The following is a 23800-nucleotide window of genomic DNA, read 5'->3' as shown; positions in this document are numbered from 1 at the left end:
CCAGAACCCACTTCTGCTATGTTTATTTGCTCACAAAGGCCCCACAGGCGATGTCCACATCACAGAATCCCTTCCTTTCTCTCCTTCAATAACAGGCCAAAGGTCCCTCTGCGTGGCAAAGCTCCTGGTTCTTCCCAATTCCAGGGAAGAAGTAAATGGGATGAGGCAGAAGCAAGAGACTGGTTAAGTGGAGCGGAAGGAAAGATGATCACTCCTAACCTATAATTTCGTCAACCGTGAAAGCACGCAGGAAACCAAAGTTTCAGTTCTCATAAGCAAGGTCAAGGCATGACCCTGAAACAAAATTTAGAAGCACAAGAGCCACCAGAGTCAACAAAGGCTCTCTGTTCAATCAGGGGTGAGAAAGGTCAGCAAATTAGGGAGTGGGGGGGGGGGGAGAGACACGGGAAGCCCACATGTAACATGCAGGGCGTGCCCCCATATGCATGAGAAAAAGCACCCGATTGGCAACACCTTTCGTTACCAAAGGTAAGCTGCAACACAGCATGGCTGCTGGGAGCTGTATATTCAATGCTTTGCTGCAACCAGAGAATGCATAATTAATGCGATCAGAAGCATGCAGAGCTAGCCTGCTCTACCAACTGGAATGCCCAGCAACACAATTACTGCTCTCAGTTCCAGTGCACTGTATGCATACAATCTCAAGACCCAGTTAGTTTCATGCTGATGTGTACACATTAATACCTCCCCACCCGCCACCTTCACCAGCAAAACAAGCACGTGTCAATACTGACACTAGCTGAGAACGCAGCTAAATTCAGAGCTCATAATAAGGTAATGTCTCTTCCAAGAGACAATGTATTATGAAAACTAATTAATTGCTTTCCAGTAATGAGAAAAGTGTTGCTATTTGCAAGAACTGGAACCCACAAAACACAAGAACTAAACATTGTTTATTGAAAAATAAAGGGGGGGGGACACACCACCATCTGAATGACCACTTTCTCGTTTGTTCACATCAGTTGCAAACAGATCCGAAAAGAATATTGTTGGTGTACAAACACAAAGAAATGTATATGGGCAGGTAGCAGACCCCGTGCGGTCAGCAGCCACAAAAATGCAATCTTAATTGAAGCGAAAAACTAAAGCAGTGCTTTGTAGTTGCCTAGATTTCCCAGAGGGATGAAGAGTCAACGCTTATCAGCCTTTCTCAGAAGAGACAATTTTGATTAATATCAGGCCCATCTGACTCAGTCTATTAAACCCTGAAGGTAGGATATTCTTCAGATAGAAGAGATACGTCTTTGATTAATAATTCTACCATATTGTCATTCCAAGCATTAACAACTGCCTGGTACCTGTGGCAGGAAGAAAGTCTTTGAATGCAAAGGAAAGAAGGAAGGGCCTGGATCGTGATAGAAGAAGCACCTGCACTCTAGCACAGGGGAAGGGTGTACCTGGGGTCCTATTTCACACTCTCTAAAATGGAACCCATCACCCAAAATTTTGGGAGAGGGAAACTGGACACTTTGCTAATCGTGCCCAAGCCCTGCCTAATGAAAGGGAGCCTCTGTGCCAGGCACAACCGAAGGTCCCAGGGGCAGAACGTTGCTTTCTTTGCCACTGAGTCAGCGCAGCACCTTGTCCGTCATCCAGCAGCCACTCAGCCATGCTTCCAAAACACAGGAGACAACCCAGTAGGTAGGGAGAGCTGCAAAACACGGCAAAGCCTGTGCCAAAGGGGGCTGGCACAAGGTGGGGAGAAGCCAACTGAAACCTGTGTTTCAAGATCTCCTGCAGATGGGATCCAGCTCTGCCGGGCTGCTCACGCAAGCTGCGCGGCGTTCTTCCGGATGTTCATGATCAGCCTCTTGCTGTATTCCTTGTGGTTGACGGGTTTAACGTCCATCGCGGAAGCCTTCAGGCGTGATTCGTCCTTGGGAGGAGAAAAGAAGCAGGTGAGGGTAGAGGCCATGGGAGGGGGGGATTCCGCATTATTGGCAATTGCCTGATATGGCAAGCCTCTCTTTCTCAGCCCCCAGGCCCATGCAGAGATAATCATACCACCTTCTACATCAGAGAATACCAATCTCTAGTAAAGCATTGTTTGGAGGGGAAAACAATGCTAACAATAAATAGTTCTCTGCCTTGGGCTCCGGAGTGTGACAATCTTAGATACTCAGCAGTGGATTGTGATGTTCATAAGATCAAGTGGCATGCTTTGGTGCAAGGGGAAAAGAGAGAGATTTTTTTATGCGCTGAAGTTGTAATCTCTTTACTATGCGACTTGGGAATAAGGAAAGCCACAGAGGCAAGGTAGCCTCTGTGACATGAGTTGACAGAATTATTCAACGGGAGTGCAGAATTGCTAGGGGATTTTACTCCATTTGATTACCAATCTCTGGATGAAGGTGTTTTGTAGATTCTACAAGTAGAGAGTACTTTCCCCCCCAATGTCTCATCTGTATGGCTGTTGACAAATTCAGCTCTCACAAGCGGCAGATCCTCCCCCTTAGTATTGAGTTCAACAGGTAAAGCAGTAGATCTCAGCCAGACACGTCTCCCAAGGCAGGGGGACTCAACCTGTGGTCCTCCAGATGTCCATGGGCTGCAATTCCCATGAGCCCCTGCCAGCGTTTGCTGGCAGGGGCTCATGGGAATTATAGTCCATGAACATCTGGAGGACCACAGGTTGACTACCCCTGTCCTAAAGGTCACTGTGGTCAGGGTCCAAGCCATACAATCTGCAAGGTGTTTCCCCCTAGTAATTCCATTTCACTAGCTTTATGCCCTTGGCCTGTAAGACTTGTCCAAACATTTCCTTATCTGCAACACACATTCCCTCCGACAACCCATAATGGCCTGATTGTTGGCTCTCTGCAAGGACAGGCCTAAGGAGGAATCAAATTTCCAGCAGAGTAAATCAACTGAACAAATCGTAGTGGCTGGGACTGAGGTCGGAACCCAGGCATGGACCCGCTTGCATGCTCAACAGTCCTTCTTTGACAGGGAATGCCATAATTCCAATGTTTTCAGACTGAAGAATGCAAAAGACAGGGTCTAGAGTTTGTGACGCCAATGTTTTGGTCTTAACATCAGATTTCGCATCATGCACTATAACCAGATCTGCTATTGTCTGTGTGATAGTATACCTTTGGAAAGGAGTTGTATTATGGGGAGATGGTGAGATTTTTTTTTTTTTAAAGATAAATTCTCCAGGAGTTAGGCTCTGGAGTATGAAGGTACGCATCTGTGAGCCTGTCTCTGCCACCAACAAGGGATCTGCAATTTCAATTATCTCCAAAAACGAAGTGGTCAACTGTACACAAAATAAGGGAACCACCGTTCACAGGAGCGATGGTCCAGCTACTATCTTTCAAAATGACAGTCTCAGCTGAACACCTCCCACACCTCCCTTGCTCCGACTTCATAATCCTTTTCCTCTTGAGAGGGGAGAGGATTTGCACGTTGCAGGAATGTGGCTGTCTTCATTCTCCCTCTGGAATGGAAATAATGATTCCACATACATTAGAACTTGGGTCCTCAGAATGGGTAACAGAACAGTTGGTTAGGAAGATCAGGTTTCTTTGTGGTACAGATAGAGCAGGATTTTCTTGCTGTCCTGCGAGGACTTTTATCTACACCTAGACTAGATTTAATCTTGGTCTTGAATGCAAGAGGCTCAGAGTGGCTGTAGCTGGTATCACTCAAGGTCAAATCAAATAGCCAGTACTTTTAAGATATCAATAAGCGTTTGTAGATTTCAATCTGGAAGCCTTGGTCTAAGGGGGGGGGAGGCTTATTCCTGAGACAGGGACAGCATCTGAGCCAGCTTTGTCCCAACAGGCAACTTTGCTTTGGGTGTAAATGGCTTCAACGTGTCCTTTATCCAGACAAATGAATGCAGAGTGCACAATAATCAGATTATACCATTTTCACCTCACCTTGTGAGCATGATTTGTGCACTATGAAAGGAAAGAAGCAAAACAGAATCCACACACAGCTAAAGACCAAAAAGAATCCAGATGTGTCTTCTCTCTGCAGCAGCAAAGAAAACTGAAGGGTGAGATGAGGCTCTCTCCCACACTCGCTCCAAAGGCAGGGGAAAGTGTCGGAGGGGAGAAGCGCCTTGCGCTCGGAGAATAAGCTTTAGGGTCATGGCTTTTATGCACAACTCCCTTGTGGGACAGCAGGGGGATGATCAGGGACAGCAGCCATTCCGCAGAGCTGTACACAGATCTTGCCCCCAAAGAGTGTTATGCCGATAGGTTTGCCTTTCCAAATCTGTTGTTTACACCAACTGCTGGCATGCTGGTTTGGAAAGAGCCTGGATTTGATTCTGTGTAAGTGCAATGACTCCTGTTTCTTTGCTATTCTGTTCTAGAACAGCATGTGGGTAAACATTTTGCTCGCACGCTGGCAATATAGGCAGGCTGTGCTGCAGAGTGAGAGGCAAATGCCCCACCTACCAGCATCAAGCGGAGCTTGTCATTTCATCTTAATATATGTGCATGGGGAGTGGGGGAAGAGGCTATGGACAGCCCAACGAGACATCAGCAATCAGTGCTCTCTTGACAGCTTTAATGTTCCATGAATGACTCCACCCCTTCCAGATGCTACCGGCCTCAATGGGAAAGGGCAGGAGGAAAGATGGGCAACTTAATATTACTGCGTTAAAAAAAAAAGGAATGAGAGGTTTGCCCATATATTTTTTTAAGACAGCATGAAGGGGAGGAGCTAGATCCTACACCAGCCTTCCTCAGCTTTTTTTTTTACCGTTGAGAAACCCCCCCCAAATATTCTTCAGGCTTCAAGAAATCCCAGAAGAGTGCCATTGTGCAGAATAGTGTTGGGGAAGCTCCTCCCCTTCCCACCACCTCCAGGCCCTTCATTGGCCATGGGGGAGGCAGGTTGCCATGACCATATATGGTCATACCTCTGATAAATGTTTAACTTTTTTTTTTAAGTATTAAAAATTAATTGATTCCCACCCATTCGGGAACCCCTTCCCCTTTCATGAAACCCTGTTCTACACCTTCCTATGCCTAACTCATTATGCATTCCCCCCCCCCCATAGCTGAGCTCCAATCCCAGAATGTAACCAAGAGAAAAACGTTACAAGCACCAGAAACCAGTCAGTAAGGTATGGTGGGTGGGGTGCATAGTTTAACCCACGTGCTCTATTCTTGCATAAAACGTGTTTCCCATTAAAAACAATGGGATCTAATAATTCAAAAAGCACAACACTGAACAAAAATTATTTTAAACCAGATCTCCAACTGAACCCTTTAAAAAGTCACTCCAGACATAGAGCCAAAGAACTACTATCTACGTCGGACTTACGTTGAAAGTCTCCAGCTTAACTCGGATACGGAATTCGTAGGTAGTGAAGTTGGCTTTCTGAATTATCTCGTCAAAAGCCTGCTCGTTCTGTTAAAAAGAAAACAAAACACAGTAAGCAGATATCAGTAGGTAACAATGAGCTTCGTGGATACTTTCCAAGTCCATCAACTCTTGGCAGCCTGGAGCGGGAGGGACAGAAAAGGCATGAAAACAATGCTAATAGCACAGACCTATGACGTGTCAAGTCTTCCCTGAATCCAATACCCCTCGGTTCAGAGCTTTTGATGGGAGGGAAAAAGAACAGAAGCCTCTTTTGGGTCATGAATCCAAATTGAGAATAACCGGAGGGGGCAAGAGGGACTTTTCCCAACTTTAGTCAACCTGGATGCTTCCTTATGACCACTCAAGCATGCCAACATGGAGAGATGTTTTGTTGTCAGGATCTTATTAGCTGCCCTCAGCCTTTTGGTTTACTGCACCAGTAATGTCCTGACACTCTAGTTGTTCCAAAGAGGACAGGTGCTAAATGCCCTTTTGGATTCTGTAACATAAACTGGGGCGGTGGTGGTGGTGGTTTTCAGTGCTGACCGTTTAAATACCAAGTATCAGGGCTCCAGAATAAACCTGGTTCAAGACTCTTCCCAGTATAAATTTCTTCTAAGGCTAAAAACCAACCTGATTTCTACTAGCTGTCGCATATTTATGCCACTCCAGTGGTATGTCAAAGAAACTCATGGTTCACCCCTTCCCTAATTCAGTCTCACTACCATCCTATTAAGCCAGGGAGGAGTGGCCAGAATTAATCCAATAAACTTCAAGGTTGAGTGGCTTCTGAACACAGATCTCCTAAATCTGACTCCAAATGGCCATTCTCAGCTGACGCCTGGTCTTATGTTTCATCTCCGTTCCACCCTGAATCCAAAGGGAAGTCTTGTTCACCCTGTAAACTGTGCTCATTTGCATTTCAGGTTAATGACCACGCACTGCCACACATATCAACCCATTTGGTTCAGACCAATGTGGGTTCTTTGGGGCAGGAAGGACCAGCATTTCTGAACCCGAGTTTAGGTACAAATCCAGCACCTAATGAATTTTTTAAAAAATGAGGCTTCTCACTCACATTAATAGTGCACTGACTGCATCGCTAATATTGCGGGGGTGGGGAAGGGGAAGAGAGGGGTCTCAAACTTTTGTTTTCACGTGTTTCTAACCTGAACAAATTGTTTTGAGGCTCCGAGAGTGTTCATGACAACTTGGAACTACATAATGTATTGACAATACACGTTACAAACGTACAGCTAACACGTTCCTGGACATCTGTCACTAACTCCTGTTCTTTGTTCTCGGAGAAGGAAGTTAAAAGAAAGGCTCAATTCATGCCAGGACTCGGCGCTCCGGAATTGCATTTCAATGCAAGGGCCAAGTTGGAAATCCTGAGAAAGCAGTGGCTCGCCGTGCACGCAAAGTGCTTTTCCTTCACCCCAAGGAATGGCTGCCTATCCTCATATATATACAGAATTAAGGAGCTATGCGCTGCAGATTAATCAGCAGGGCTCCCAAGGCAAGCTTGTTTTGATAACCCCCTTTTCAAACATCAAGCACGAGGAATAAGGACTTGCGTCTTTGTCTTACTTGTGGGAAGTTTAATAAGAAGGTTCTGCGTGAACCTTCCGTTGCGTGGAGAGCAGTACAAAACCAGAGAGCTCTGGAAGACAGCACGATCATGATCTTTCCTATCGTGTGGAAGTGCGAACCCTGCCCTTAACGTATCGAGGGATGAAGAAAAAATGGCCTGCACCCAGCCATGTGCCAACGGAACAAAAAGGGGGGAAATGCCAGGTGACAGATGATTGATATTTCATTCTACGAAGTCCCTGCACGTTTCGCTGTGCAGGCTTCGTCAAAGCATCCGTTTAGTGCTGGCTTTTTTAAACTATATGTGTAATATATTTCTTGTTTTCTAATCAAGCATAAGGAGACATCACTGCTTCAAAAATACAAAGTGTGTCATCAGCATGACCACCCCTCTTTCTCATAGTAAACTGTCTCTCCCCCCCCCCCTTGCAAATGATGAAAGCAGAAAAACCTGGCTACCCACAGACAAGGCAGAAGTACTCAAAAGTGGGGGGGGGGAGGAAATTGGTCACCACAGGGACTGAGTATGCTTCTGGACGTGTGGAACAAAGAAGGCATTGGAATGTTAGTTAAAGAACAACCAGGCAGCCAGCTCAAGCCTTATAAAGCTCAGAGAAACCTGAAGGGGGAGATTCTGGGACAAGAAGGGATTTTCATATTGCTGTTGTGCCACTGTTAAAACTACACTATCACCACCCAAAACCCTCCAGCTTCATTCAAAGACAAGTAAAAGCTCTGGCAATGGTGTGTGTGTTACAGAGCTAGCAGACTGGAAGAGGACCTGGTTTTTGTACCCCCCTTTTCACCACCTGAAGGAGTCTCAAAGCGACTTACAATCGCTGACCCTTCCTCTCCTCACAACATTCACCCTCGGAGGGGGTGGGGCTGAGAGAGCTCCGAGAAAACTGTGACTGACCCAAGGTCGCCCAGCTGGCTGCATATGGAGAAGTGAGGAAATCAGACCTTCAGATTAGAAGCTGCTACTCTCAACACTACACCAAAGCTGGAGACGGTTGGGCTGAAAACAGCAGTGGACGACTCAGAATTGTGGTAAATGTTGCGGAAGAATAGAACATTGGAGTATTTTATTATTAGTGGATCCCAGAGGTCGGCCTGTGCTACAGATCTGCAGGGATCCAGTGGGAGGGGGATCAGCAATTCATAGGTTGCGTCTCAAAGAAAAACAAGCCCTCCAAGTTGCTTAACCAACTTAACTAAGAAAGCTCGTGCTCCGTCCAGGTAGCAATTGAAGCCCTTCCTGGAACGGAAGGCTTGTTCCTCTTCAGCAGCTGATGTCCACATTCACAGTGGTTGCCATCAAGATTCTAACAGGCTTTTCTTCCGCAGTGTACGAACACAGGAGGGATTCGTCCAATGAATGCGACTCTAGCCCATTTGTGCTGTGCATTGACTGTTGTGGACCACTGGCCCTGGGCTAACAGGCTGAGGCATCGAGCCCCCCTACCCATCAGGCTGGTGTATGTTAATTCAATTGGAGTCAAGTCTCTCAGTGGACTGCCTGTATGAAGTACTGTAATTTCTTAGGCCTTGGAGAAGCTATTAAGTTGTTGGAGAGCATGCACACGAGCTCTAATTTGTACCCACTGAGAATTGTTTGATGCACCCAAAGATCCATTATGGACTTTCCTCAGGCTGGACAGAATCTTTTGAGGCTTCCTCTGATTAGTGGAGGTCTGGCATCATGCCGGATAGAATTTATGTCCTGTTCTCTGGCTGGTGGGGAAGAAGAAGCTAGGCTGGATGGGGGAAGAGGGGGTCTGGAATGGAACTTTGACCTAGGCCTAGTCTGCACACATAGGATGAAGCACTTTCAATGTGCTTTGGCAGCTGGATTTTCCTGTGCAGATCAGGAAAATCTACTTCTAAAGTGCATTGAAAGTGCATTATCTATTGTGTGCAGACTAGATCCTGTTTTCAGGAGGTTTAAAAGACTTGCTGTCTTTGTATTCCCTGGCTTTGAATTGGGACAAGGCATGGAAGAGGTTTGAAAGTTCTGTCGCTTTTTAAAGTGGTGGGCATGGCTTTATTCTGGACCTAGGGCCTTGTGCCCAGCGCTGACTCCCCAAATAATTTACCTCTTCTGAAGGGAGCAGTAGAGATATGACTCTTGGAGCTTTGATCTATGCTCCAGGGTTTTACCCAGAGATCTCCTCTCATCGCTCTCGATCTTTAGGAGTCAGCTAAAGGTTTTATTCAGGACATCATTCAATTAGTTTAGCTTCTGTGCCCGTCAGCAGTTTTAAATTGCCATTTAATACATGGCCTTTTAGAGGTTTTGTGTATTTTTCTGTTCTAGTTACACTGTGATCCGCATCGAGTTTCATAAGGTAGACAGGTGGCCATTAAATGTTTTAATAAATAAATAAATAAATAATCATGGGATTGCTAGCCACAGCAAATGATAGATTATGGCACAGCCTGGCAGAGTCAGCAGGCAGGTCCTGAAGAGCCACGGTACAACCACTCTAGTTGTTGTTGTTGTTGTTAGGTGCGAAGTCGTGTCCGACCCATCGCGACCCCATGGACAATGATCCTCCAGGCCTTCCTGTCCTCTATCATTCCCTGGAGTCCATTTAAGTTTGCCCCAACTGCTTTAGTGACTCCATCCAGCCACCTCATTCTCTTCTTCTTTTGCCCTCGATCGCTCCCAGCATTAGGCTCTTCTCCAGGGAGTCCTTCCTTCTCATGAGGTGGCCAAAATATTTGAGTTTCATCTTCAGGATCTGGCCTTCTAAAGAGCAGTCAGGGCTGATCTCCCCTAGGACTGACCGGTTTGTTCACCTTGCAGTCCAAGGGACTCATGAGAGTCCTCTCCAGCACTAGAGTTCAAAAGCCTCAATTCTTTGACGCTCGGCCTTCCTTATGGTCCAACTTTCACAGCCATACATTGCAACTGGGAAGACCACTCTAGAGGAGAGGACATTTCCAACGGCCTAGGAGGGCAGCCTCATGGATCCTGCAAGGTTCTTCTTTTTATCCCGGGGTCTTTTAGACCGCTGTCACGATTGCCAGGAACCAACGCCAAAACTAGCATTCACTAGTGGCATCCTAAGGGAACCCATAGTACGGCTGCAGCGAGAGTCGTGTTTTAAAAGAAACTGAGCCAGATCCTGTTATCGTCCGAGGGTTATGGGAATGGAATTAGCTGAGAGTAGCATGTTTACATTTAGGAAAGATTTAGGAGACTTTTCTCAGGTTTGGATGCGATTGCTTGGCAAGATTGCCAGATAACTGGAGAATGGTGAACATGCTTGCTAGATGAAAATCTTCTAAGCCAAAGGACCTAGAGAAGGCACATGATGCCTAGGCCTCCTCCGTTGACCATTCCTCTAGTCAAGTTTCACAGGGTTGGATGCCCTGTACAATGACACGAGAAATTTGCTCTTTCAGATTCTGAAGACTACACCATGACCAAGGGAAAGATATTACTTCTGGTAGGCTGAGCAAAGTATTGATTTCAAGGACAAGAGCTGGTATTCCTTTCCCCCTTATAAATATCTGAGGATCTCCAATCAGAATCTGAGAGATTTCTGGTTCTTTGGTCCTCTTGCTGGCCCTTTTTCCTGATTTGAAGAAGAGTTGGTTCTTATACGCCGCTTTTCTCTACCAGAAAGATTCTCAAAGAGCCTTCCCTTTCCTCTCCCCACAACAGACACCCTGTGAGGTGGGTGAGGCTGAGAGAGCCCTGATATTACTGCTCGGTCAGAACAGCTCTATCAGTGCTGTGGTGAGCCCAAGGTCACCCATCTGGCTGCATGTGGAGGAATGGGAAATCAAACCCAGCCTGCCAGATTAGAAGTCCGCGCTCCTAACCACTACACCAACCTTGCTTTGACTGGGCTGGGAAAAAATTCAACCTGTGCTTCCTCACAACAAAGATAAGTTGCTATTGTACAACACTCATGTAAGGATGGTGACTGATACAGTTTGCAGTCCTATCACTTGAAAGTAGAAGGCATAGCTGCTTTTTCTGTTCCTAGGATCTTGTGCTCAATGGAAGGGAAGCTTTTTAAAAAGGTCAGAACATGATGAAAGTAAAGAAAAGAGAACCTGAGACAATTATACATACCGGTGTTAACAAGGGAAGTATTTGAAAAATAACCTGAATTATTACAAGGGAAAGAAGAAAATCTGAAGTATGTGCTTATTATCATCAAGTAGAAATAAAAAAGCATAAACAAGTGCAACTATGCGATAGAGTTTGTTGGGAGAGGCACTGGAGCACACAATATGCCTTGACATGTTGACGTACTCGGAGCCCCTTAGAATGTTTAACGTGGCATTATTTTTGACACAGGCAATTTGATCCCTGTGTGTCGATACTGCTCAGCCAAACAGTTTTGAGATAAGTGGGTGATTATTACAACATAAGCTGTCACAATCAAAAGGTCATTATCTACATCTTCTACAAATTTTTTCTTCCCTGGTGAAAACCCTCATTCACAGAGTTTACTACAGAGGCTTTACCAATGTGACAGCGCAATGTTATTGGTATCGGTGGGAGTTAATGTCAAAATTCCACCTAGGTATGAAGTATAGAGGAAACCACATATTGGAACAGAATAAAGTCTACATCCTGAGCAGAGCTATTGCTATCCTACAGGGGTAGTCAAACTGCGGCCCTCCAGATGTCCATGGACTACAATTCCCATGAGCCCCTGCCAGCGATTTAACTACCCCTGCCCCAGAGCATCCTAATGAGGACTGAACATACTTCAGGAAGCTCTGAATGCTGACACAGTTGATAATAAAACAATAGCCTCGAAAGGGCACAGAGTGGTCTGAAGAGGGGGATTTCTCCATGGTTCATCCACCCCCCTCCCACAGGCTTCCCAGTTCAGCCCATTCTCGTCAAGCAGCGGGAGAGGAAGGCCTGACAAGCCTCCTCAGAATGCCGCAGCCACGGTCAGCGTATCAACACCAAGGTGGCGAAGAGGAAACAAGCGCCCTCAAGCTCTCACCTGCCCGCTGAACAAATAAACAACATGAGCCGACTGACCTTTTCCTTCAGCTCACCGAGGTAAGCAGCGTTCTGCCCAAGAATGGCCTCCGCTGACTCCTGGAAACATGTTACCCACTGATTGTCTTGAAAATCTGCCATGTTGATCTGGGTTGGGAGAGAGACAGAGAAGAGAAAACGCCATCGTTCCTTAGCCTTGTTTAAGTGGACACAAATGCAGCAAAGTCAAGCCTCCTCCCCATGACATACCTGTCTGGCCCCTCCCTTCAGAAGAAGAGTTGGTTCTTATATGCCGCTTTTCTCTACCCAAAGGAGTCCCCAAGCGGCTTACAATCCCCTTCCCTTTCCTCTCCCCTGTGAGGTGGGTGAGGCTGAGAGAGCCCTGATATCACTGCTCCGTCAGAGCTGCTCTATCAGTGCTGTGGCGAGCCCAAGGTCACCCGGCTGGCTGCATGTGGAGGAGCGGCTCACCAGATTAGAAGCCCGCACTCCTAACCACTACACCAAGATGGCTCTCAGTTCACTGTGCCCACACCCTAGGTCTTCTGATTGGGATCACCAGCCTGACAACATCCCATTTGACACACACCGGTCCCGGTGCTTCAAAAAAAAAAAAACAAGTAAGGCAGCTGGCCTGGGATACCAGCAGCCACTGCAAACAGCTGGCAACAGCCCCCAGGACAGCAGGCCAAAAGGAGAACAGGTGACACCTCCCTCACTGGTTACTATTTGCCAACAGAAAACAAAGGAGGAGAGGGAGTGAGCACAACTCCCCTGTTCCTGATATAATTGTCAATCAAACAAGCCAAAAAAACCCTGAAACTAAAAAAGGACCTACAGCTGGCAGGATAGATATGCAGCAGAGAGGGTATCCTTGGCTGTGTGTGTGTGTGCCAGGAATGAAAAGCAGCTGGCCAAAAAGAGCACAGGGCAACTTTTAAAATGCGCATGTTCAGCATCACCTTCTCTGGCCTATTTGTGAAGCAAGCACTTAGAAATGCTTTCTGTTCCTTTGGACTGGACCCCAGGAGGTTCTAAAGCTCTGCGGTTGTCCCAAGTCTCCGCTCAACGATGTCTTCCCCTTCTCTTGCCTCCCTGAGTCACCGAATACAAACCAGGTAACAACCACTACCACCCAAAATCCAAATAATCTGTACATCTAGCGCTCTGTAGCTCTGCTGCCTCCTCCAGCCACCAACTGAGAACGAAGAGAGAAAAAGTATTGTTTTTTTTTTGGGGGGGGGTATACAGCCTACACCTGGTAAATAAACTGGGGAGACACACCTTCCATGCAAAAAGTATACCAAGCTTTAAAGTAAGGAACTGAATATGCAAAACAATGTAAGAACCTAAAAAGAGCCCCTCCTGGGCCAGGACAGTGGTTCCCCAAGTCCAGCATTCTGTTCCACAGAGGCCAGCCAGTTCCTCTGGACAGCCAACAACAGGCTACAGAGATCAAGGCCTTCATAACAACATAAGAAGAGCCCTGCTGGATCAGACCAATGGCCCATCTAGTCTAGCATCCTGCCTCACACAGAGGCCAACCAGTTCCTCTGGATGGCCAACAACAGGGCACCAACCACACAAATGAACTCCCAGTAGCAACCAGTGGGTGCCACTTAGATGGTGGCAAGGTTTTGCTCAGAGCCTTCTTGCTGCAATTCTTGCTCAAATTCTGCTCAAATTAAAAAAAAAAGCTTGGTCTGATTCACATCGGAGTCCGGCATTGTAGGTTAAACAGCCTAAACGTCTCAGTCCCTCCGATCATGCCGTTTGAGGCAAAGAGGTAGAGTGGGTAGAGAAGGAATTCAATTTCCACTGCTAGTATCTAGCGAAAGCTCTTGCTAAGCACAGAACAACACACAGGAGAAGAACTTGAACAGCCCATAATTCCTAAGCAGTTCTGCTCCCCACACTCTCCCAATTCCACACAATAAATTATTTCCCCAGGGGGACTGTTTCCATACTCTCAAATGTTCTAATAAGGTGAGGCCATTTATTTGGAGAGCCTTTTTGTTTAGCTGCTCTATTAGCTGAAGTGAAGCCCCCAGTGGCAGCAAAACCCTCCCCGAAGCAGGCTCCCTGCATGAGAGCTTCTAAAGGCAAGACACAAGGCCCTAATTTGGAGGCGCTTTTATGAGAGAGAAGCCTGAAAAAGCTGCTGTGTTCCAAGGGTGCAAGCAGGCATCACAATGGCAGCCTTCAGACACACCGCGCTGAAGCAGGTTCCATTAATGCATGAGACACAGAACATTACCCACAATAGAGCAAACTAAATATAGGGAGCAGCTGAATAAGGGCAATTACCACTCTCTAGAAATGTCATTCCACATTAAGCTTATCTTCGAAGGTGTGAGCCCATCCAGGCTTCTCGCACGGGCTGCAATGCTCACAACCAAAGTCACGGGGGCTTGCCGGATGTGTCGGAGGCGACTGGTTCAACACTGAACTACTTAGCAGGCCACAGGGCAGAGGCCTCTGTTTGGTGCAACCGACCAGGAACTCTTGGGCCAGAGCGTTGGTTCATTCTGGTTCCCTCGCAAGAGGCATGGAAAAACACTTTGCCAAGCTCAGCTCAAAAGTATTGTCACCTGTGGGAATTTTAATGTGCCAGAGCTGGGCTTGCATGGCAGGGGTGGGATGCTGGATGGAGGCTTGACATCATGGCAGTATCACGCCAGAAAATGGCGAAATGGCTGTTTAAAAAACACAAGATGGCTAAAAAGCTGACAAGTCAGAAAAAATACATGCATTCTGAAACCGTATCAAATGGGAAGTGGAAATACAGAATGTAAGTCCACCTAGAGAGAGGGAGGGGGGAAAACAAAGGGGGGGGGGTCCAGGATTTGGCTGTTTCTGCACAAAACACTCAGAGGACATGGTGAAAAATTAGGCACCTGGCACAGGGGGTTAGAGAGTCATGGTTACTGCACTGTCAAGGACTGATATGATCAGGGTGTGAGTAGAGGTGTCTTGACCAAGTATAGAGGTGCACTCTTTAACCCCCTGTGCCCCCCACCCCACCCCACTGAACTAGCTTCAAAACAAAGGCAACCAACAAAAAATTCCGCCACGCTCCTCTTGGACTTACTGAAAGGATCATGCGATATTTGAAGTTGGGGAATTCCTTATCACATTTTTCGCAGCGATACAGTCCATTCTGTTCATCAATCACTTTCTTATTGCAGTCTTGGGATGGGCAGGCCTGGTACATGCAGTTCTCCTTGCGCAAATACACCACTGTGGCCACACAACTAAAATAGTCAGCCTGGAGGGAAAGGCAGGAAGCATAAAGAAACGCACAAGATGGGATTGGTTTGCTTTCCAAATCTGCAGAGTCTGAGGCATCGTCACAGCTTGATCCCTGAAGACCAAGTTGGAGGCCCCAGAATCTCACTTGTGTGCCTGATCTTACTGCCACCCTAACTCTCAGACTGCATTATTACATCCCCATCTATTCTCCCTTGGTATCCGCCCGCACTGGCAGTATTAAAAGCAAAAGGTCTTCACAACGTGCAAATGTATCCATGCTATTTAAGGGCCAAGATAAAGACAGGCATTAATTAAATACTCTCACACATGCCTTGGGTATTTAATTGGTTGATTAGCGGATTAACCATTGAGAGAATAATGAGTTGAGGTTCAGACGGGTGCCAGCCTCAACAATTCCCCAGTAACAACTGAGGTCTCACTTTATTGATACCCAAACATAATAAGACATTAGCACGATTGCGGATCGCTCGTATTAATAGCAGTTAATTCTTTTTATTTTTTTAAGACTGTCACCTGGGCATTAATATTTCTGCTCTGCTGGAATTGAGCACGGTTTCCAAAAATTGCACAAGTTAAGGTGTTTCTATTGTGTTATTTTTAGTTGGTTATTTATTGCAAGTTTTTGGTAAGTCCCTCTCCGCTTCAGAACTAAGACCCGCGGGGAGCTGCCTATCTCGGCAAGAGACAGCCCACGCCTGCCGTTCCAAGGCCCCTGCTTTACCTTATCTCCTTGCCCGAGGTTCTCCGATTTAGCCTCGTACAGAGTTTTCCAGTTGGTGCTTCCGCCTCCAGCAGGCCCACCCTGTGCGTTAGAGATGGAGGCGCATTCTTGAAGCTGGCCCTCAGCGTCAAACCTGGAAGCCAAAAAGGAGATTACTCCCAGTTCCAGGAAGCAGCGCAAACAGGATTTTATTTTTGGTCTCGTACACTCAACACAAGGTTTAAAAAAAAAAATCAATAGCTGCACAGGAAACAATTACTGTAACTTGTGTATATTATTCACTTAAATCGCCATTTCAAGATAAGCTAATACGCTGCTTTTAATTAGTGCAATATTTTATAACGGGGAGAAAAGGGGACAAGCTACGGTTTCCTTCCACACCAGTTAGTGGCCGCGGTTAAACAGTGTGCATTTCAGAAGATGACATGCACGCTTAACAGGCGTAAGGCCACTGGAATGAGAGTTAAATTATATGCTGCCATTATTCTTAGCATAAGCTCGGGAAGAAATGCAGACTAAGCTTTGGAGGTCTCCTGTCTGAAGTCAGTAGCAGCTATAGCCCCTGCCGACAAGATAAGTGGATGCCACTACCTTGGCACCATAACAGCACTGCAATTTAATTTGTTTTAGTAAACCACTGGCTTTGATTCACCGGAGCCCATCAAGGAATGCTAACAAGCGGCTCGTGTTGGGAAGGGAAGAGCCGCGCGGTGACAGCTTATCTGGTACTGCTAAGCATTCGCAGAGAGAAGCAATTCCATTGAAACAGCAACACAATCGGTGTGCGGAGGGGGAACAGGAGCACTTGCTCCTGAAGCTCTTTTTTTTCCCTCCACGCACACAATACACGTGCAGGTACGACTACGCTGCGAACTGCTGCAAGCTGCACTTGTAAATACTGCTGGGCTTGCCTGCAAAAGGAGGAGCCCAAGACACCGGCCACGGTGCAAAGATCTGCACACAGCCTGAAGACAGGCAGGGAGGAATGATTTCCCAGCTAACACGCAACGGTACAGGGCAGAACGGTGCATGCCAGGAGCTTTTCTGAGCCAGAAGGCTAGGAAGTGTGTGGACATCACTGAACATTGCCCAGAGAAAAGACTGCGCAATTTGCATTTGGCATTTGCCTTTTCTGTGGACCTCACAGCAGCTCCTGTCTCCTAAGGCCCTCCCTTTTGACAAGCCTCCCTGGGATGTACTGCGTGCTACGGTTCACCTGGCTAATGCAAGAGGAGGGAGGGCTATGGAGTATGCTTTACGTGTTGGAAGTCTCAAGTTCATTCCAAGACCACCCCTCCCAGGCTGAAGGATGCAGGGAAGACAGCATCAGGTTCTCAGTCCAAGGCCCTGGAGAGTCATTGCCAGTCAGAGCAGACAGTACTAAGCAGATGAACCAGTTTTCATATTCAGGGTTAAGGCAGCTTCATAGGAGTCCTTGTTCCCCTCCCCTTCTCTCACAGAACTGATATTGGTGTGTGGCTTTCTAGCAGCTGCTGCCAGGGAGGGGGGGAAACCACTGGAGGGACAGAGCCCTACCCACCCATGAAAACAGAGAAGCCAACATTTTGAAAAGGGATAGCTGACAACAATATACCTATGCTTGAGGGGTAACACCTCTAACTTCTTTATTGTACCCTCAGCCAATGGGAGGGCTGTAATTATAGCCTGGGAATTCTTCATTACATCGTTCACTGAATATATTATATGGTTTCGTGTCACCGTTTTTGTAAGCCCACTTTGCCGCACATGTTAAACAGTTCTCACATCCGATAATTTCGCAATCCTGTTTTTAATTGCACTACTTGCTGTATGCATTATATGGCTTCTGTGCCATTGTTTTTATGGTGTGATCCTCAGTAACAAAGGCAGTAAAAGTAACAAAGGCAGAAAATATATGATGCAAATAAGTAAATCTTCAGCATTTCTGTGAGGGAAGTTAGGCTGAGTCAGTGAAAAGACCAAGGTCACTCAGGGCCAAGAGGGGCCTAAATTCACATTACTGACGCTTTGTTGTTGTTGTTGTTATGTGCGAAGTCGTGTCCGACCCATCGCGACCCCATGGACAATGATCCTCCAGGCCTTCCTGTCCTCTACCATTCCCCGGAGTCCATTCAAGTTTGCCCCGCCTGGGTCACTTCGGGCTATTGAGGTACCCAGCCACAATAATAATAAGCTGACAGAGAATAGGTGTTGCATTTTTTTTCTGATAGCAATGGCACAGAAAACCATAGAATGTTGCGGAAATTCTGAAATGCGCCTAAATTAACCATTTTAGCCCCCCTCCTCCAAGTTTGAGGCCAAGGACAAATGGCTAGCCTGCTTCCCCATTCGTAGCACTGCCAGTGTTTCTCTCCGAGCTTCCCTCATTTCTCACCCTTTTCTCTCTCTTTGTCTACACTCTTGTCATCCAGCATATGCGAATTTCCTTTTAAATCCTTCCTGAAGCCTAAATGGATCATGAGTATCAGCCCACGCTGACGCTTGACACCCGAAGACAGAGACACCTCCCCCTTCAATAGGTTTTCATACTGCCCATCAAATTAAACAGAAGACTCTGGGTTGGAAGGGGGGGGGGTGAATGAGCCGAGACAGGCTGCCTCTTCTGTCTCTGGCACAGCCTTGAGTGTGCCAAGAGCACTTAAGAGGAACAATGCACCAAATGCAACCGAGTGCATTAAAGTACATCCGTTACTAATGGACTGTTGTCCTCAGCAACATGTAAGGCAGAGAAAGTGTGCGCGCGCCCTATTTCTGCAACTGGGGATTGAGTCCCAAGATCAAGAAACTCTCACACAATGCTCGAAGATGGAATCTATGTCTTATCTAAGAGGGAAGTCAAAAGTTTCCAAAGAACAAAGGTTTCCCTTCTGGGATGAACGGCAGGATACTTGCTAAGCCAGCAGCAAGGTCTCTTTCCCTGTCATGAACCTGCACCCTGGCAGCATCAGCAAGCAACATGAGGATTGCAGGGCTGTGTTGCCAACAGCAAAATATCCATTTTTGGCATCCTGTCAAATGCCAAGCAACACGGGAGAGAACCTAGGATGACAAAAGGAGAGTCCTTCCCTTCAAGCTGGGTGTTAACAGACTCCAGTAGGAAATGCAAAAGGAAAAGGACATTCAAGAGGAACCTTCCAACCAGGCTGGTCCAAGATATCAGAGGCGGAAAATCCTAACCACCCGTTCTGCACAACAAATTGACTTGGGGCATCACCCACTGGGAAATTTTGCTGGGCCAAACCCACTGAAACAAACACAAGCGTGGCAGGAGCGCTACTGCCATGGAGGGCCTGTCCCATGGGTCAAATTAGTCTCTCATAGTGCCGTGCTTAACGGCACCCAAAAGTTGCCGTCTTGGTTACTAAGAGCTTTATGTTCCGGCACTATACGAATGCCAAGTCCTTTCGGGCTAATTACAGGAATTCAGCTGCATCAGGCTGCAAGCAAGGCCTTCTTTGCACCCAACTCTGCAGGCAAACAGATCCCCCTGCCTCCAACAAATCAGTTAAGCAACAGTCACTGATATAGTAAAAACAAGGATACCATCCACGCAGTTTGAAGGATTCTGGACTGTCAGGGTTCACGATGACAGTGCTTGACGAAAGGACAGACAGACTCCGGCCACCAAAATCTGAGACTCTGGCTCCTCTGATGGCCACCACAGGTTGCCGCGAGCCATCAAATTTTTCAGCCTGCAAAGACAGAGATGTCGGTGATGCTCTTTCCCACTGTGGTATGATGGCAGTGGCCTTGCATGTGGAGCCAGGCTTAATCAAAGCACTCCGCTGTGTATTTATTACACTTTATTTATACTCCAACTCACCTGCTAGAAGTGGCTCGCAAGATGAAACCAACTTCAACGAGCTCTAAAATTCTTTAAATTAATCGCCATTACAAATCAGTAAACAAAACACAAAAATCTCTAAGAACTCAGAAGCAAAAAGCATTCGGGGTTTTTTGGGTGCAAAACAAGAGAAACTCACGCGAGAAGCAGACTGTATAACCCAATATAAAGATCAGCCTTCTAGTTACAAGCATGGGCAAAAAGAAACGCTTTGCCCTGGAGGATAAAAATGGCTGCCAGGTGAGTCTCAATGGCTGCCAGGTGAGTCTCTATGCATGAGGGGTCCACAGCTGAAAAAGCTCCATTTCTGGTTGCCACCTGCCCCACCTCTGCAGGCAAAGCGGAGAGAGAGAGAGAGAGAGAGAGAAGGGCTTACAAGGAAAATGTTAACTGGCAGGTTGGACTGTTCCTTTAGGAGTGCAAATGGCCCCTTCCCCAGGCAAGCCGACTCCTCAATCTTCCAATCAATGTTGTCATTGATCAACAGCAACTGAGTGCTGCCTGGAACGAGCTTCAGTTTATTGCCCTCTTCTATTCCATGGCTGTTTGCAGGCATCTGCCTCCCAAGCCCACACAGCTCAGCTGTTAAGGAGAAACAGAACTGGGCCTCCTCTGCAAACTGGTGGCACCTCCAAACCGTTGAGATGGGTCTTCCACAGTGTAGTTGTGAAACACCATGGGAGTCAAGACCATGAGACCACACAAGCATTAATGCCACACGGCCAAGCAGCGCTCCCCCAACGCCACCTTCTGGAATTGGCCGGACAAGAAACGGTGGAACGATCAAAGCATGGGGCCCAAACGTCCAAGAAACCCCTCATCAACTCTCCCAACAAAGGTAGTCAAGGCGAACATTTTTCCCAGTCCCAAACCTGCTCCTGAAACAAAAACTAAAAGGGTCTACAAGGTGGGAGGCTGGGCTGGATGGCCTCTTGTGGCCTTTTCCAACTGAGTGATTCAGAATCTCTCTTCTCCAAAACTGTCTGAGGCTGCTCAGTCACTGCCTGCTTGAGCATCCTGTCCAAGAATGGAAGGTTGGCCACCACACAATAGTTATATAAGGTCACTGGGGTCCAGAGAAGCCTTCTTCAGAAGGGATATGCAACACCCTTTGTATAGCAGATGGAACTGTATTTTGCATGGGAAGATCAGCAGTATCTGTAGACCAGGGGTAGTCAAACTGCGGCCCTCCAGATGTCCATAGACTACAATTCCCAGGAGCCCCTGCCAGCGAATGCTGGCAGGGGCTTCTGGGAATTGTAGTCCATGGACATCTGGAGGGCCGCAGTTTGACTACCCCTGCTCTAGACGGAATAACACTTCACTTTTGGGCCAAAACTACACAATATATTTTTTTAACAATTTGAGACCAGGTTCCCAGGACCCTAAGGGCTTCCCTCACAATCATGGGGAATGCTGATTAAAAAGCCTGCGGAGGCTGGATAAGGTTTGGGAGTGTGGTGTAAGGGGAGACCCCTGGCTCCTAGCTCCCCCTCCCCACATTTTTCAGTTCAGGAAAACAGCACGGGCAGGGTGGAGGCAGGAGGCCCTCCTCCCTTGCACTGTGGGGTCCCTGCCAACTCTTAGCCCCCACCGCAGCTTTTGAAACGACATTCAAAGCATCTGTGGGGAAAGTGAGTCATGTCTGGGAAATCTGGACTTGGCTCCTTAAAAAACATATTGCGCAGTTTGGCCCTGAATGGTGAGGAAACTGGCGTTTGCTCCCTGCTTGCAGAGCTTCCCATTTAGCAAATCTGGTGCTACAAAGCAAAGGTAGGAGGGACAGCCCCAGAAAGCTGTATCATTAACCTGGATAAACAATCTGGCCATGAAGCAATTAACCCAAGGAAAAGGGACCCCCATTTAAAAAAGAAGGGTGCAGACACGAACTTGCAAATAAAGGACTTCCCTAGCTTGAAACTATGGACAGCTGACAAAAATCTGTTCCCTTTATCAAGGCAGAATAAGGAGGTCCACCCTACTCCCAAGGAGCCACCTTGCTTCTTGTTCCAAAGATGGAACGTACTGCAGTATAGTCAGGCGACAGACACACATCTCGCAAAATGGCCAATACAGCTTTCAGGAACAATGCAAAGAACTTACTTCAGCTCCCCATAGTGTGACTGTGACCATTTTTCCAGTCATGTCCACCAAGTGTATATCCCTCTTGGACACCTCTCGATTGGAAGCCTTCACTACAATTTTCCTGTCGTCCTCAAAGCTCTTGCAAATCCCAATTACATCTGAAAGGCAAGTAGGGAATCCGTGAGAAAGTCCTAAGGAGGTGGTGAGCTCCCCCTCACTGGCAGTCTTCAAGCAAAGGTTGGATACACACTTTTCTCGGATGCTTTAGGATGCTTTGGGCTGATCCTGCGTTGAGCAGGGGGTTGGACTAGATGGCCTGTGTGGCCCCTTCCAACTCTATGATTCTATGATTCTAAATATCTTAATTGTCATTGTGCCCTAAACAAAAATGTGCCAAAATCACTCTAGTTCTTAAACTAGACAACGTTCTCCAAAAGCACACAGTTAAATAGTGGAACTTGCTTTCACAGGATGTGGTGACAGCAACCAACCTGGAAGGCTTTAAACGGGGAGTGGAGATATTCATGGAAGATGGAGCTGTCAATAGCTACTGGCCATAATGGATATCCACACTCACCAGTACCAGAGGCACCATCAGTTGCTGGGGAGCAGGGGCAGGAGGATCCTGTTGCAGTCAATCTGCTTGTGGGAAATCCTAGAGCTAGAAGGTTAGCTACTGTGTGAACAGAATGCTGGACCTGCTAGGTCATGGATAGCTTTGTTCTCCAAGAATTTTTCCGCTCCACTTTTAAAGCCTTCCAAGTTGGCGGCCTTCACTACATGTGATCCTGCACGAAGAAGAGTTGGTTCTTATCTGCTGCTTTTCTCTACCCGAAGGAGTCTCAAAGCGGCTTACATTCGCCTTCCCTTTCCTCTCCCCACAACAGGCACCCTGTGAGGGAGGTGAGGCTGTGAGAGCCCTGAGATTACTGAAGAAGAAGAAAAGCTGGTTCTTATATGCCGCTTTTTTCTTCCCAAAGGAGTCTCAAAGTGACCTACATTCACCTTCCCTTTCTTCCCCCCACAACAGACACCCTGGGAGGTAGGTGAGGCTGAGAGAGCCCTGAGATTACTGCTCAGTCTGAACAGTGCTGTGGCAAGCCCAAGGTCACCCAGCTGGTTGCATGTGGGGGAGCGCGGAATCAAACCCGGCTCGCCAGATTAGAAATCCGCACTCCTAACCACTACACCAAACATGGTACTTTGTATGTTCTTAGGAGAAATGTCTAAGTTATTCCCTCCGGTTCAAGTATGCACCATTGGGTCATGACTGCAGATGATCCCTCTTAAATCGTGGAGGAAGGAAAATCTGCTCCGCTGGCACAATGCAGACATGATTCCGCACAGGTCTTCAACACGCTCTGTATCTAACACAGCTCGCTTACATTAATTATCATGCGTCCAGGCAGGCCACTCATTTCTCAGATTACAGAGCACACAGCATGAGCTTACATCATTTCAGCCTCACATTATGCACATTTAGAACACACAAATGAGACCTGACGGTGACTCTAGGAAAGGGCCCTCTGTACAAATAGTTAAAGTTGATAAATCTAGAAATAGCGCCTGGCTTACATTTGTGTTCGCAGGACATTTACACGTGTGCCACACTCCGACTCCTAACAGGGACGTTCCAACTCCACTCCTTCAACTGGGGATCCAAGGATAATGCATCCCTTACAAGCTACAGTGAAGGGAGTAGGCAGGGCTGTTTGTGTGGCAGAAAAAGAATCAAATTCCCATCTGCAGAGATCCATGGAAAAATGGTAATATGGTTCAGGACTGGCTGCACTTACAGTGGCTCACACAGCTTAGGGATGTAATGCTGCCTTTGTACCTTTCATGTTCTCATTTGTATGTTATGTGGAAGGGGACTGTGGCGTCATAGTGGTATGTTGGGCTGCCCAGCATAGTTAACGAATTGAGCTAGGATCTGCAGAACCCAGGATTAAATCTC

At 47.1% G+C, this 23800-nt stretch overlaps 1 protein-coding gene across 1 annotated transcript in view; it reads right to left on the bottom strand.

Moving 5' to 3' along the window:
• Positions 1-899: 899 nt before the first annotated feature.
• The window catches only part of RPA1 (replication protein A1), a 51725-nt gene continuing 28824 nt past the window's right edge, over positions 900-23800 (bottom strand). The window contains exons 11-17 of the mRNA XM_077311923.1: positions 21862-22001; positions 19458-19606; positions 15915-16047; positions 15012-15188; positions 11960-12067; positions 5305-5391; positions 900-1897 (exon numbers count right to left, since the gene is read on the bottom strand). Of these exons, the coding sequence (XP_077168038.1) occupies positions 1787-1897; positions 5305-5391; positions 11960-12067; positions 15012-15188; positions 15915-16047; positions 19458-19606; positions 21862-22001 (905 nt within the window). The 3' untranslated portion in view covers positions 900-1786. The remainder of the gene's footprint in view (positions 1898-5304; positions 5392-11959; positions 12068-15011; positions 15189-15914; positions 16048-19457; positions 19607-21861; positions 22002-23800) is intronic.

Source organism: Paroedura picta, chromosome 15 (genome assembly GCF_049243985.1).
Source record: "Paroedura picta isolate Pp20150507F chromosome 15, Ppicta_v3.0, whole genome shotgun sequence".
In the NCBI taxonomy this organism is placed as follows: domain Eukaryota; kingdom Metazoa; phylum Chordata; class Lepidosauria; order Squamata; family Gekkonidae; genus Paroedura; species Paroedura picta.
Note: the sequence above shows the minus strand (reverse complement) of the source record. Positions and strands in the feature narration are given on the sequence as shown.